The sequence below is a fragment of the Salmo trutta genome, chromosome 21 (assembly GCF_901001165.1).
Source record: "Salmo trutta chromosome 21, fSalTru1.1, whole genome shotgun sequence".
NCBI lineage: Eukaryota > Metazoa > Chordata > Actinopteri > Salmoniformes > Salmonidae > Salmo > Salmo trutta.
Window position 1 is genome coordinate 46126505 of NC_042977.1, and position 17131 is coordinate 46143635.

General features: G+C 47.5%; 1 protein-coding gene across 1 annotated transcript in view; it reads left to right on the forward strand.

Annotated features, from left to right (window-relative positions):
• Positions 1 to 114: 114 nt before the first annotated feature.
• LOC115157561 (sodium channel protein type 4 subunit alpha-like) overlaps positions 115 to 17131 on the forward strand; it is a 101316-nt gene continuing 84299 nt past the window's right edge. Inside the window, exon 1 of the mRNA XM_029705925.1 lies at positions 115 to 442. Within this exon, the coding sequence (XP_029561785.1) occupies positions 176 to 442 (267 nt within the window). The 5' untranslated portion in view covers positions 115 to 175. The remainder of the gene's footprint in view (positions 443 to 17131) is intronic.

Here is a 17131-nt window from a genome sequence, read left to right on the forward strand (position 1 = left end):
TCTCTCTCCCCTCTTCCTCCTCTCTCTCACCCTCTCTCTCTCTCTCTCTCACCCTCTCTCTCTCTCCCCCTCTCTCACCCTCTGTCTCTCTTACCCTCTGGCGCCTGTCTTCCCCACCTCCACCTGTAAAAACAGCTGTAAGTAAATTCTAGTACAGGATAATCAGGATGAAAAGATGGCAGCCATGCTGTTACCAACGGGTCCTGATGGCTTGCGCCGGTTCACTCGCGAATCCCTGGCCGCCATCGAGCAGCGGATTGCCGAGGAGCAGGCCAAGAACGCCAAGGATTACCAGGAGGACCTGGGCAACGTGGAGCTGCCCATGCCTAGGCCCGACCTGGAGGCCGGCAAACAACTTCCCCCTATCTTTGGTGACATTCCCCCAGGACTGGTTGGGGTACCTCTGGATGACATCGATCCCTTCTACTTCAAGAGTCAGAGGGTGAGTGTGGGGGTAGGGGTGTGGGCTGTGAGGGTGGGAGGGTGGGTGGGGGGGTGGATACAGGAGGTTGGTGGCACATTAATGGTGGAGGACGGGCTGGAGCAGAATGACTGGAATGGGATCAAATACATCATAAACTATCAAAATAAAGAAAGTTGCACATTCCATGTATAAACTACCAGCAATTTAATGGGTATTTTACCAACGTTTCAGCATCACTGTGCCTTCCTCAGGGTGATGTCATGAATACCTGAACCAGGTTGTGTAGACAAACAGTGCAATTAGTGTAACCAATGACAGTAGTGAGGGGTGTGTCGTAGTGATGAAGTTAATTCAAATTAATTAGTAACACTTAAAAAATACTATATGGCATATTAAATATAATATTGTTATGAACACTCTTTCCTTGATGAACAAGTGTTATAAATTATTAAGTATATACCCAATATGTTCCCCTTGTTGATGATGATCATAATATATCAAGGTTGAACCAATATTACATGTAACAAAAATGAAATGTGAAATTAGGTGAAATTGAATGAAACAATAATGTATGTTGACTCTAATATGATGTACAATATTCCATTATGTTTCTATATGATAACAATATATTTAATATATTATATTGAATGTGATGCCGAAACGTTGGTAAAATACCCATTAAATTGCTGGAAGTTTGTATATGGAGTGTGCAACTTTCTTTATTTTGCTAGTTTATAGTTTATTGGCCGTTTGTCAGCACCGCCACAACAAACTATTTTCTGGGTGTGCGTCAGCTCATGTTGTTTTATCAAATACATCAAACACATGGATTCCGTTCCATTGGTTCCATTCCAGACTTTATTATGAGCCATCGTCCCCTCAGCAGCCTCCACTCTGACTCTCTATGATAGGGCCAATACAATACTGATATATTAATGGTAACATGATAGATCAGAGCAATTAAACACAGTAAAATACAGTAAAAGTCACCGTTAAACTGTAAGAAAATGTATTTCTACAGTATTTTACTGTAATTACAAGGGATTAGAGCCAACAGGTTGTTGTATGCATATTACAGCATATTAATGAATAATAGGTGCTTCTGTAGGACTTATCAAAAGCTTCCAAACTGGATGTGACTACAGACAGATCAAATGTACATGGTTAACCATTACAAGGTTTAAGACCTGCTGCCGCTCTGATCTGTCCCCTATATGTAATTGTTAGGGAACTACTGCCACATATCACTTACATTAGTACAGGACTCTCACTAACGAGTGCAACAAATATAGACACAAGGCACGCCTTAAAATATGTTACTGAGCCAGTGATTCTTTCTCCTCCAATAATATTTATCCACAATGCACCATCATTTACGCTATGCTGCAGTAAATATATAGCAAAACAGCAATACACTACTTTCTTTTTTTAAATTGAAAATACAAATCAGTAATTACTAATAGTGAATATCTAATAATATATTACAATTTACCCACTGATTTTCTGCGTTTTATATCACTTGCTCGTTAGGCCTAAACAATGGCTTCCAAACTGCCTGTGACTCAACTAACCTATACCCCTGCACACTGACTCGGTCCCGGTGCCCCCTGTATATAACCTCGTTACTAACCTGTACCCCTGCACACTGACTCAGTCCCAGTACCCCCTGTATATAGCCTCGTTACTAACCTGTACCCCCGCACACTGACTCTGTCCCGGTACCCCCTGTATATAGCCTCGTTACTAACCTGTACCCCCGCACACTGACTCGGTCCCGGTACCCCCTGTATATAACCTCGTTACTAACCTGTACCCCCGCACACTGACTCGGTCCCGGTACCCCCTGTATATAGCCTCGTTACTAACCTGTACCCCCGCACACTGACTCGGTCCCTGTACCCCCTGTATATAGCCTCGTTACTAACCTGTACCCCCGCACACTGACTCGGTCCCGGTACCCCCTGTATATAGCCTTGTTACTAACCTGTACCCCCGCACACTGACTCGGTCCCGGTACCCCCTGTATATAGCCTCGTTACTAACCTGTACCCCCGCACACTGACTCGGTCCCGGTACCCCCTGTATATAACCTCGCTACTAACCTGTACCCCCGCACACTGACTCGGTCCCGGTACCCCCTGTATATAACCTCGTTACTAACCTGTACCCCCGCACACTGACTCGGTCCCGGTACCCCCTGTATATAACCTCGTTACTAACCTGTACCCCCGCCACACTGACTCGGTCCCGGTACCCCCTGTATATAACCTCGTTACTAACCTGTACCCCTGCACACTGACTCGGTCCCGGTACCCCCTGTATATAACCTCGTTACTAACCTGTACCCCTGCACACTGACTCGGTACCGGTGCCCCCTGTATATAACCTCGTTACTAACCTGTACCCCCGCACACTGACTTGGTACCGGTGCCCCCTGTATATAACCTCGTTACTAACCTGTACCCCCCGCACACTGACTCGGTCCCGGTACCCCCTGTATATAACCTCGTTACTAACCTGTACCCCCGCACACTGACTCGGTCCCGGTACCCCCTGTATATAACCTCGTTACTAACCTGTACCCCCGCACACTGACTCGGTCCCGGTACCCCCTGTATATAACCTCGTTACTAACCTGTACCCCCGCACACTGACTCGGTCCCGGTACCCCCTGTATATAACCTCGTTACTAACCTGTACCCCCGCACACTGACTCGGTACCGGTGCCCCCTGTATATAACCTCGTTACTAACCTGTACCCCTGCACACTGACTCGGTACCGGTGCCCCCTGTATATAACCTCGTTTACTAACCTGTACCCCCCCGCACACTGAATCGGTCTCCGGTACCCCTGTATATAACCTCGTTACTAACCTGTACCCCTGCACACTGACTCGGTCCCGGTACCCCCTGTATATAACCTCGTTACTAACCTGTACCCCTGCACACTGACTCGGTACCGGTGCCCCCTGTATATAACCTCGTTACTAACCTGTACCCCCGCACACTGACTCGGTCCCGGTACCCCCTGTATATAACCCCGTTACTAACCTGTACCCCCGCACACTGACTCGGTACCGGTGCCCCCCCTGTATATAACCTCGTTACTAACCTGTACCCCTGCACACTGACTCGGTACCGGTGCCCCCTGTATATAACCTCGTTACTAACCTGTACCCCCCGCACACTGAATCGGTCCCGGTACCCCTGATATAACCTCGTTACTAACCTGTACCCTGCACACTGACTCGGTCCGGTACCCTGTATAACCTCGTGTACTAACCTGTTACCTGTACCCTGCACATGACTCGGTACCGGTGCCCCTGTATATAACTCGTTACTAACCTGTACCCCCGCACACTGACTCGGTCCCGGTACCCCCTGTATATAACCTCGGTACTAACCTGTACCCCCGCACACTGACTCGGTCCCGGTACCCCTGTATATAACCTCGTTACTACCTGACCCCCGCCACACTGACTCGGTCCCGGTACCCCCTGTATATAACCTAGTTACTAACCTGTACCCCCTGCCAACTGACTCGGTCCGGTACCCCCCTGTAATAACCTCGTTACTAACCTGTACCCCCTGCACACTGACTCGGTCCCGGTACCCCCTGTATATAACCTCGTTACTAACCTGTACCCCTGCACACTGACTCGGTCCCGGTACCCCCTGTATATAACCTCGTTACTAACCTGTACCCCTGCACACTGACTCGGTCCCGGTACCCCCTGTATATAACCTCGTTACTAACCTGTACCCCTGCACACTGACGCGGTCCCGGTACCCCCTGTATATAACCTCGTTACTAACCTGTACCCCTGCACACTGACTCGGTCCCGGTGCCCCCTGTATATAACCTCGTTACTAACCTGTACCCCCGCACACTGACTCGGTACCGGTGCCCCCCTGTATATAACCTCGTTACTAACCTGTACCCCGCACACTGACTCGGTACCGGTACCCCCTGTATATAACCTCCACACTGACTCGGTCCCGGTACCCCCTGTATATAACCTCGTTACTAACCTGTACCCCCGCACACTGACTCGGTCCCGGTACCCCCTGTATATAACCTCGTTACTAACCTGTACCCCCGCACACTGACTCGGTCCCGGTACCCCCTGTATATAACCTCGTTACTAACCTGTACCCCCGCACACTGACTCGGTCCCCGGTCCCCCCTGTATATAACCTCGTTACTAACCTGTACCCCCGCACACTGACTCGGTCCCGGTACCCCCTGTATATAACCTCGTTACTAACCTGTACCCCCGCACACTGACTCGGTACCGGTGCCCCCTGTATATAACCTCGTTACTAACCTGTACCCCTGCACACTGACTCGGTACCGGTGCCCCCTGTATATAACCTCGTTACTAACCTGTACCCCTGCACACTGACTCGGTACCGGTGCCCCCCTGTATATAACCTCGTTACTAACCTATGCCCCTCCACACTGACTCGGTACCGGTGCCCCCTGTATATAACCTCGTTACTAACCTGTACCCCTGCACACTGACTCGGTACCGGTGCCCCCCTGTATATAACCTCGTTACTAACCTGTACCCCTGCACACTGACTCGGTACCGGTGCCCCCTGTATATAACCTCGTTACTAACCTGTACCCCTGCACACTGACTCGGTACCGGTGCCCCCTGTATATAACCTCGTTACTAACCTATGCCCCTCCACACTGACTCGGTACCGGTGCCCCCTGTATATAACCTCGTTACTAACCTGTACCCCTGCACACTGACTCGGTACCGGTGCCCCCCTGTATATAACCTCGTTACTAACCTATGCCCCTCCACACTGACTCTGTACCGGTGCCCCCTGTATATAACCTCGTTACTAACCTGTACCCCTGCACACTGACTCGGTACCGGTGCCCCCTGTATATAACCTCGTTACTAACCTATGCCCCTCCACACTGACTCGGTACCGGTGCCCCCTGTATATAACCTCGTTACTAACCTGTACCCCTGCACACTGACTCGGTACCGGTGCCCCCTGTATATAACCTCGTTACTAACCTATGCCCCTCCACACTGACTCGGTACCGGTGCCCCCTGTATATAACCTCGTTACTAACCTGTACCCCTGCACACTGACTCGGTACCGGTGCCCCCTGTATATAACCTCGTTACTAACCTGTACCCCCGCACACTGACTCGGTCCCGGTACCCCCTGTATATAACCTCGTTACTAACCTGTACCCCTGCACACTGACTCGGTCCCGGTACCCCCTGTATATAACCTCGTTACTAACCTATGCCCCTCCACACTGACTCGGTACCGGTGCCCCCTGTATATAACCTCCACACTGACTCGGTACCGGTACCCCCTGTATATAGCCTCCACACTGACTCGGTACCGGTACCCCCTGTATATAGTCTCCACTTTGACTCTGTACCGGTACCCCCTGTATATAGCCTCCACACTGACTCGGTACCAGTACCCCCTGTATATAGCCTCCACACTGACTCGGTACCGGTACCCCCTGTATATAGCCTCCACACTGACTCGGTCCCGGTACCCCCTGTATATAGCCTCCACACTGACTCGGTACCGGTACCCCCTGTATATAGCCTCCACACTGATTCGGTACCGGTACCCCCCTGTATATAACCTCCACATTGACTCTGTACCTGTACCCCCTGTATATAGCCTCCACACTGACTCGGTACCGGTACCCCCTGTATATAACCTCGTTATTGTTATTCTTATTGTGTTACTTTTTATTATTACTTTTTTATTTTAGCCCATTTGGTAAATATTTTCTTCTTCTTGAACTGCACTGTTGGATAAGGGCTTGTAAGTAAGCGTTTCACGGTAAGGTCTACACATGTTGTATTCGGCGCATGTGACTAATAAAGTTTGATTTGATTGTGACTCCAGGGCCAAGCAAATCAAAAGGAAGTGGCTAGCCACTCATCCATTAAAGGTTTGAGACTTGCTGCCACTCTGATCTGTCCCCTTTATATTTCATTGTTAGGGAACCACCACCACATATTAAATTAGTACAGGACTCTCACTAAAGGATGCAACAAATATAGCCTCTTTACAAGACGTGCCTCAAAATATGTTAATACACGGGAAACAACAAGACCATGCACCCACTAGTGGTCCAAAGATTTTTTGGAATGTGGTATGGTACTGTATTCTGAATTACAGTATATTACTGGCAGCAATTGGTCGGTTACTGTAGAGTTTCAGGACAAGGTTTATAGAATTCCTAAAATACAGTATATTACTGTATTCTGTGGGGGTACAGCATTCTCACTCACTGGTGCAACAAATATAGACTAACAGTAAAATACTTACTTTGAGGCCCTTCCCAACAATGCAGAGTTAAATATACAAAAAGTATATATATATATATTTGAAATAGTGACATGAGGAGTGATCACACAGTGAATAACGAATAACAATAATGAGTAAAAATAACATGGTTATATACAGGAAGTACCAGGTAATAACATGGCTATATACAGGAAGTACCAGGTAATAACATGGTTATATATAGGAAGTACCAGGTAATAACATGGCTATATACAGGAAGTACCAGGTAATAACATGGTTATATACAGGAAGTACCAGGTAATAACATGGTTATATACAGGAAGTACCAGGTAATAACATGGTTATATACAGGGAGTACCAGGTAATAACATGGCTATATACAGGGAGTACCAGGTTATAACATGGTAATATACAGGGAGTACCAGGTAATAACATGGCTATATACAGGAAGTACCAGGTAATAACATGGTTATATACAGGGAGTACCAGGTAATAATATGGCTATATACAGGAAGTACCAGGTAATAACATGGTTATATACAGGGAGTACCAGGTAATAACATGGCTATATACAGGAAGTACCAGGAAATAACATGGTTATATACAGGGAGTACCAGGTAATAACATGGCTATATACAGGAAGTACCAGGTAATAACATGGTTATATACAGCAAGTACCAGGTAATAACATGGCTATATACAGGGAGTATCAGGTAATAACATGGCTATATACAGGGAGTACCAGGTAATAACATGGTTATATACAGGAAGTACCAGGTAATAACATGGCTATATACAGGGAGTACCAGGTAATAACATGGTTATATACAGGGAGTACCAGGTAATAACATGGCTATATACAGGGAGTACCAGGTAATAACATGGCTATATACAGGGAGTACCAGGTAATAACATGGCTATATACAGGGAGTACCAGGTAATAACATGGCTATATACAGGGAGTACCAGGTAATAACATGGCTATATACAGGGAGTACCAGGTAATAACATGGTTATATACAGGGAGTACCAGGTAATAACATGGTTATATACAGGGACTACCAGGTAATAACATGGTTATATACAGGGACTACCAGGTAATAACATGGCTATATACAGGGAGTACCAGGTAATAACATGGCTATATACAGGGAGTACCAGGTAATAACATGGCTATATACAGGAAGTACCAGGTAATAACATGGCTATATACAGGGAGTACCAGGTAATAACATGGCTATATACAGGGAGTACCAGGTAATAACATGGTTATATACAAGGAGTACCAGGTAATAACATGGTTATATACAGGGAGTACCAGGTAATAACATGGTTATATACAGGGAGTACCAGGTAATAACATGGCTATATACAGGGAGTACCAGGTAATAACATGGTTATATACAGGAAGTACCAGGTAATAACATGGTTATATACAGGGAGTACCAGGTAATAACATGGCTATATACAGGGAGTACCAGGTAATAACATGGCTACATACAGGGAGTACCGGGTAATAACATGGTTATATACAGGGAGTACCAGGTAATAACATGGTTATATACAGGGAGTACCAGTACTGAGTCAATGTGCAGTGGTATGAGGTAATAACATGGCTATATACAGGGAGTACCAGTACTGAGTCGATGTGCAGGGGTATGAGGTAATAACATGGTTATATACAGGGACTACCAGTACTGAGTCAATGTGCAGGGGTATGAGGTAATAACATGGCTATATACAGGGAGTACCAGGTAATAACATGGTTATATACAGGGAGTACCAGTACTGAGTCGATGTGCAGGGGTACGAGGTAATCCCATGGTTATATACAGGGAGTACCAGGTAATAACATGGTTATATACAGGGACTACCAGGTAATAACATGGCTATATACAGGGAGTACCAGGTAATAACATGGTTATATACAGGGAGTACCAGGTAATAACATGGCTATATACAGGGAGTACCAGGTAATAACATGGCTATATACAGGATGTACCAGGTAATAACATGGCTTTATACAGGGATATCAGTACTGAGTCGATGTGCAGGGGTATGAGGTAATAACATGGTTATATACAGGAAGTACCAGGTAATAACATGGCTATATACAGGGAGTACCAGGTAATAACATGGCTATATACAGGAAGTACCGGGTAATAACATGGCCATATACAGGGAGTACCAGGTAATAACATGGTTATATACAGGAAGTACCAGGTAATAACATGGCTATATACAGGGAGTACCAGGTAATAACATGGTTATATACAGGGAGTACCAGGTAATAACATGGTTATATACAGGAAGTACCAGGTAATAACATGGCTATATACAGGGAGTACCAGGTAATAACATGGCTATATACAGGAAGTACCAGGTAATAACATGGTTATATACAGGGAGTACCAGGTAATAACATGGTTATATACAGGGAGTACCAGGTAAAATGGCTACATACAGGAAGTACCAGGTAATAACATGGCTTTATACAGGGAGTACCAGGTAATAACATGGTTATATACAGGGAGAACCAGGTAATAACATGGCTATATACAGGGAGTACCAGGTAATAACATGGCTATATACAGGGAGTACCAGGTAATAACATGGCTATATACAGGGAGTACCAGGTAATAACATGGCTATATACAGGATGTACCAGGTAATAACATGGCTTTATACAGGGATACCAGTACTGAGTCGATGTGCAGGGGTATGAGGTAATAACATGGTTATATACAGGAAGTACCAGGTAATAACATGGCTATATACAGGGAGTACCAGGTAATAACATGGCTATATACAGGGAGTACCAGGTAATAACATGGCTATATACAGGGAGTACCAGGTAATAACATGGTTATATACAGGGAGTACCAGGTAATAACATGGTTATATACAGAGAGTACCAGGTAATAACATGGTTATATACAGGGAGTACCAGGTAATAACATGGTTATATACAGGGAGTACCAGGTAATAACATGGCTATATACAGGGAGTACCAGGTAATAACATGGCTATATACAGGATGTACCAGGTAATAACATGGCTTTATACAGGGATACCAGTACTGAGTTGATGTGCAGGGGTATGAGGTAATAACATGGCTATATACAGGGAGTACCAGTACTGAGTCGATGTGCAGGGGTATGAGGTAATAACATGCCTATATACAGGGAGTACCAGTACTGAGTCGATGTGCAGGGGTATGAGGTAATAACATGGTTATATACAGGGAGTACCAGGTAATAACATGGCTATATACAGGGAGTACCAGGTAATAACATGGCTTTATACAGGGAGTACCAGGTAATAACATGGTTATATACAGGGAGTACCAGGTAATAACATGGCTATATACAGGGAGTACCAATCCTGAGTTGATGTGCAGGGGTACGAGGTAATTGAGGTAGCTATATACGTATAGGTAGTAGTAAAGTGACTAGACATCAGGATAGATAATAGACAGCAACAGCAGTATACTTTAGGTAGGGGTAAAGGATAGATAATAGACAGTAACAGCAGTATACTGTAGGTAGGGGTAAAGGATAGATAATAGACAGTAACAGCAGTATACTGTAGGTAGGGGTAAAGTGACTAGACAACAGGATAGATAATAGACAGTAACAGCAGTATACTTTAGGTAGGGGTAAAGGATAGATAATAGACAGTAACAGCAGTATACTGTAGGTAGGGGTAAAGGATAGATAATAGACAGTAACAGCAGTATATTTTAGGTAGGGGTAAAGGATAGATAATAGACAGTAACAGCAGTATATTGTAGGTAGGGGTAAAGGATAGATAATAGACAGTAACAGCAGTATACTGTAGGTAGGGGTAAAGGATAGATAATAGACAGTAACAGCAGTATACTGTAGGTAGGGGTAAAGGATAGATAATAGACAGTAACAGCAGTATACTCTAGGTAGGGGTAAAGGATAGATAATAGACAGTAACAGCAGTATATTGTAGGTAGGGGTAAAGGATAGATAGTAGACAGTAACAGCAGTATACTGTAGGTAGAGGTAAAGGATAGATAATAGACAGTAACAGCAGTATACTGTAGGTAGGGGTAAAGGACAGATAATAGACAGTAACAGCAGTATATTGTAGGTAGGGGTAAAGGATAGATAATAGACAGTAACAGTAGTATACTGTAGGTAGGGGTAAAGGATAGATAATAGACAGTAACAGCAGTATACTGTAGGTAGGGGTAAAGGACAGATAATAGACAGTAACAGCAGTATATTGTAGGTAGGGGTAAAGGATAGATAATAGACAGTAACAGTAGTATACTGTAGGTAGGGGTAAAGGATAGATAATAGACAGTAACAGCAGTATACTGTAGGTAGGGGTAAAGTGACTAGACAACAGGATAGATAACAGCAGTATACTGTAGTAACAGCAGTATACTACTAGACAGTAACAGCAGCGTATGTGATGAGTGTGAAAGTGTGTGTGTGCTGTCAGTATACATGTGTGTGCATGTTATGTGTGTGTGGCCGTATGTAGTGTGTGAGTGTGTGTTGGGGTGTCAGTGTAAGTATGTGTGAGTGTGTGGGTGAGTCCAGTGTGTGGGTAGAGTCCAGTGTGTGGGTTGAGTCCAGTGTGTTGGGGTAGAGTCCAGTGTGGGGATAGAGTCCAGTGTGTTGGGTAGAGTCCAGTGTGTTGGGTAGAGTCCAGTGTGTTGGGGTAGAGTCCAGTGTGTTGGGGTAGAGTCCAGTGTGGGGGTAGAGTCCAGTGTGGAGGTAGAGTCCAGTGTGTTGGGTAGACTCCAGTGTGTTGGGGTAGAGTCCAGTGTGTTGGGGTAGAGTCCAGTGTGGGGGTAGAGTCCAGTGTGGGGGTAGAGTCCAGTGTGTTGGGGTAGAGTCCAGTGTGTGGGTAGAGTCCTGTGTGTGGGTAGAGTCCAGTGTGTGGGTAGAGTCCAGTGTGTTGGGGTAGAGTCCAGTGTGTGGGTAGAGTCCAGTGTGTTGGGGTAGAGTCCAGTGTGTTGGGGTAGAGTCCAGTGTGTTGGGGTAGAGTCCAGTGTGTTGGGGTAGAGTCCAGTGTGTTGGGGTAGAGTCCAGTGTGTGTGGGTAGAGTCCAGTGTGTGGGTAGAGTCCAGTGTGGAGGTAGAGTCCAGTGTGTGGGTAGAGTCCAGTGTGTTGGGGTAGAGTCCAGTGTGTTGGGGTAGAGTCCAGTGTGTTGGGGTAGAGTCCAGTGTGTTGGGGTAGAGCCCAGTGTGTGGGTAGAGTCCAGTGTGTTGGGGTAGAGTCCAGTGTGTTGGGGTAGAGTCCAGTGTGGGGGTAGAGTCCAGTGTGGAGGTAGAGTCCAGTGTGTTGGGGTAGAGTCCAGTGTGGAGGTAGAGTCCAGTGTGTGGAGGTAGAGTCCAGTGTGTGGGTTGAGTCCAGTGTGTGGGTAGAGTCCAGTGTGTTGGGTAGAGTCCACTGTGAGGGTAGAGTCCAGTGTGTGGGTAGAGTCCAGTGTGTGGGTAGAGTCCAGTGTGTTGGGGTAGAGTCCAGTGTGGGGGTAGAGTCCAGTGTGGAGGTAGAGTCCAGTGTGTTGGGGTAGAGTCCACTGTGGGGGTAGAGTCCAGTGTGGAGGTAGAGTCCAGTGTGTTGGGGTAGAGTCCAGTGTGTTGGGGTAGAGTCCAGTGTATTGGTAGAGTCCAGTGTGTTGGGATAGAGTCCTGTGTGTTGGGTAGAGTCCAGTGTGTTGGGGTAGAGTCCAGTGTGGGGGTAGAGTCCAGTGTGTGGGTAGAGTCCAGTGTGTGGGTAGAGTCTAGTGTGGGGGTAGAGTCCAGTGTGTTGGGGTAGAGTCCAGTGTGGAGGTAGAGTCCAGTGTGTGGGTAGAGTCCAGTGTGTGGGTAGAGTCCAGTGTGTTGGGGTAGAGTCCAGTGTGTTGGATAGAGTCTAGTGTGGGGGTAGAGTCCAGTGTGGAGGTAGAGTCCAGTGTGTGGGTAGAGTCCAGTGTGGGGGTAGAGTCCAGTGTGTTGGGTAGAGGCCAGTGTGGAGGTGGAGTCCAGTGTGTGGATAGAGTCCAGTGTGTTGGGTAGAGTCCAGTGTGTTGGGTAGAGTCCAGTGTGGGGGTAGAGTCCAGTGTGGAGGTAGAGTCCAGTGTGTGGGTAGAGTCCAGTGTGGGGGTAGAGTCCAGTGTGTTGGGTAGAGTCCAGTGTGGGGGTAGAGTCCAGTGTGGAGGTAGAGTCCAGTGTGTGGGTAGAGTCCAGTGTGGGGGTAGAGTCCAGTGTGGGGGTAGAGTCCAGTGTGTGGGTAGAGTCCAGTGTGGGGGTAGAGTCCAGTGTGGGGGTAGAGTCCAGTGTGGAGGTAGAGTCCAGTGTGGGGGTAGAGTCCAGTGTGTTGGGTAGAGTCCAGTGTGGGGGTAGAGTCCAGTGTGGAGGTAGAGTCCAGTGTGTTGGGGTAGAGTCCAGTGTGTTGGGGTAGAGTCCAGTGTGGGGGTAGAGTCCAGTGTGGAGGTAGAGTCCAGTGTGTGGGTAGAGTCCAGTGTGTGGGTAGAGTCCAGTGTGTGGGTAGAGTCCAGTGTGGAGGTAGAGTCCAGTGTGTTGGGTAGAGTCCAGTGTGTTGGGGTAGAGTCCAGTGTGTGGGTAGAGTCCAGTGTGGGGGTAGAGTCCAGTGTGGAGGTAGAGTCCAGTGTGTTTGGTAGAGTCCAGTGTGTTGGGGTAGAGTCCAGTGTGTGGGTAGAGTCCAGTGTGTGGGGGTAGAGTCCAGTGTGGAGGTAGAGTCCAGTGTGTGGGGGTAGAGTCCAGTGTGGAGGTAGAGTCCAGTGTGTGGGGGTAGAGTCCAGTGTGTTGGGGTAGAGTCCAGTGTGTGGGTAGAGTCCAGTGTGGGGGTAGAGTCCAGTGTGGAGGTAGAGTCCAGTGTGTTGGGTAGTGTCCAGTGTGTTGGGGTAGAGTCCAGTGTGGAGGTAGAGTCCAGTGTTTTGGGGAGAGTCCATTGCAAGAGAGTTAGTGAGTAAAACTTTAGTTGGATAGTCCATCTGTAGATGCTTTGCAGACTATCAGTAACATTTCGACTATCTATCTACTAACCCTAAACCTAGCTCTAAACCCAACCCTAACCCTAACCCTTACCCTAACCGTAGCCTTAACCTTTACCCTAGCCCTAGCCCTTATTCTAAACCGAACTGTAACCTTAGCAAACAATTGCTTATCAACAGATAGTTTGTTGATAGTGTGACCATCTGTATAGCATCAACAGATGGAAAACCCAGACTATCCAAATAAATGTACTGTTAAAAAAGGTCAATGCAGGTAGTCCGGGTAGCCATTTGATCATCTATTTAGCAGTCTTGTTTATCAGTCTCATGGCTTGGGGGTAGAAGCTGTTCAAGGTCCTGTTCGTTCCAGGCTTGGCGTGCTGGTACCGCTTGCCGTGCGGTAGCAGAGAGAACAGTCTATGGCTTGGGGGGCTGGAGTCTTTGATCATTTTTTGGGCCTTTCTCTGACACCACCTGGTATAGAGGTCCTGGATGACAAGGAGCTCAGCCCTAGTGATGTACTGAGCTGTATTCACCTGTAGCGCCTTGCAGTCGGGTGCCTTGCAATTTCCGTACGGAGAGGTGATGCATCCAGTCAAGATGCTCTCAATGGTGCAGCTGTATAACTTTTTGAGTATCTGAGGGACCATGCCAAATCTTTTCAGTCTCCTGAGGGGGAAGAGGAGCTGTCGTGCCTTCTTCACAAATGTGTTGGTGTGTGTGGACCATGTTAATTCCTCAGTGACGTGGACACTGAGGAATTTCAAGCTCTTGACCAACTCAACTACAGCCCCATCAATGTGGATAGTGGCGTGCTCGCCCCTCCATTTCCTTTAGTCCACGATCAGCTTCGTTGTCTTGCTGACGTTAAGCTGTTGTCCTCTCTGACCTCACCCACTATAGGCTGTGTCATCGTTGTCGGTGATCAGTCCTACCACTTTCGTGTTGTCAGCGAACTTGATGATGGTGTTGGAGTCGTGCGCGGGCCACGCAGTCGTGTGTGAACTACGAGTACAGGAAGGGACTAAGCACACACCCCTGTGTTGATGGTCAGTGTGGCGGATGTGATGTTTCCTACCCTCATCGCCTGGGGGGTTGGCTCGTCAGGAAGACCACAACCCTTACCTGTCCACCAGAGACCATAACACTTACCTGTCCACCAGAGACCACAACACTTACCTGTCCACCAGAGACGACAACACTTACCTGTCCATCAGAGACCACAACACTTACCTGTCCACCAGAGACCACAACACATACCTGTCCACTAGAGACCACAACACATACCTGTCCACCAGAGACCACAACACTTACCTGTCCACCAGAGACCACAACAATTACCTGTCCACCAGAGACCACAACAGTTACCTGTCCACCAGAGACCACAACCCTTACCTGTCCACCAGAGACCATAACACTTACCTGTCCACCAGAGACCACAACACTTACCTGTCCACCAGAGACCACAACACATACCTGTCCACCAGAGACCATAACACTTACCTGTCCACCAGAGACCACAACACTTACCTGTCCACCAGAGACCACAACACATACCTGTCCACCAGAGACCACAACACTTACCTGTCCACCAGAGACCACAACACTTACCTGTCCACCAGAGACCACAACACATACCTGTCCACCAGAGACCACAACACTTACCTGTCCACCAGAGACCACAACACATACCTGTCCACTAGAGACCACAACACTTACCTGTCCACCAGAGACCACAACACTTACCTGTCCACCACAGACCACAACACTTACCTGTCCACCAGAGACCACAACACATACTTGTCCACCAGAGACCACAACACATACCTGTCCACTAGAGACCACAACACTTACCTGTCCACCAGAGACCACAACACTTACCTGTCCACCAGAGACCACAACATATACCTGTCCACCAGAGACCACAACACTTACCTGTCCACCAGAGACCACAACACATACCTGTCCACCAGAGACCACAACACTTACCTGTCCACCACAGACCACAACACTTACCTGTCCACCAGAGACCACAACACATACCTGTCCACCAGAGACCACAACACTTACCTGTCCACCAGAGACCACAACACTTACCTGTCCACCAGAGACAACAACACTTACCTGTCCACCAGAGACCACAATACTTACTTGTCCACCAGAGACCACAACACATACCTGTCCACCAGAGACAACAACACTTACCTGTCCACCAGAGACCACAACACATACCTGTCCACCAGAGACCATAACACTTACCTGTCCACCAGAGACCACAACACATACCTGTCCACTAGAGACCACAACACTTACCTGTCCACCAGAGACCACAACACTTACCTGTCCACCAGAGACCATAACACTTACCTGTCCACCAGAGACCATAACACTTACCTGTCCACCAGAGACCACAACACATACCTGTCCACCAGAGACCATAACACTTACCTGTCCACCAGAGACCATAACACTTACCTGTCCACCAGAGACCACAACACATACCTGTCCACCAGAGACCACAACACATACCTGTCCACCAGAGACCACAACACTTACCTGTCCACCAGAGACCACAACACATACCTGTCCACCAGAGACCACAACACATACCTGTCCACCAGAGACCACAACACATACCTGTCCACCAGAGACCATAACACTTACCTGTCCACTAGAGACCACAACACTTACCTGTCCACTAGAGACCACAACACTTACCTGTCCACCAGAGACCACAACACATACCTGTCCACTAGAGACCACAACACTTACCTGTCCACCAGAGACCACAACACTTACCTGTCCACCAGAGACCACAACACCTACCTGTCCACCAGAGACCATAACACTTACCTGTCCACCAGAGACCACAACACTTACCTGTCCACTAGAGACCACAACACATACCTGTCCACCAGAGACCACAACACTTACCTGTCCACCAGAGACCACAACACATACCTGTCCACCAGAGACCATAACACTTACCTGTCCACCAGAGACCACAACACATACCTGTCCACCAGAGACCACAACACATACCTGTCCACCAGAGACCACAACACATACCTGTCCACCAGAGACCATAACACTTACCTGTCCACCAGAGACCACAACACATACCTGTCCACCAGAGACCACAACACATACCTGTCCACTAGAGACCATAACACTTACCTGTCCACCAGAGACCACAACACTTACCTGTCCACCAGAGACCATAACACTTACCTGTCCACCAGAGACCACAACACTTACCTGTCCACCAGAAACCATAACACTTACCTGTCCACCAGAGACCACAACACATACCTGTCCACTAGAGACCACAACACTTACCTGTCCACTAGAGACCACAACACTTACCTGTCCACCAGAGACCACAACACATACCTGTCCACCAGAGACCACAACACT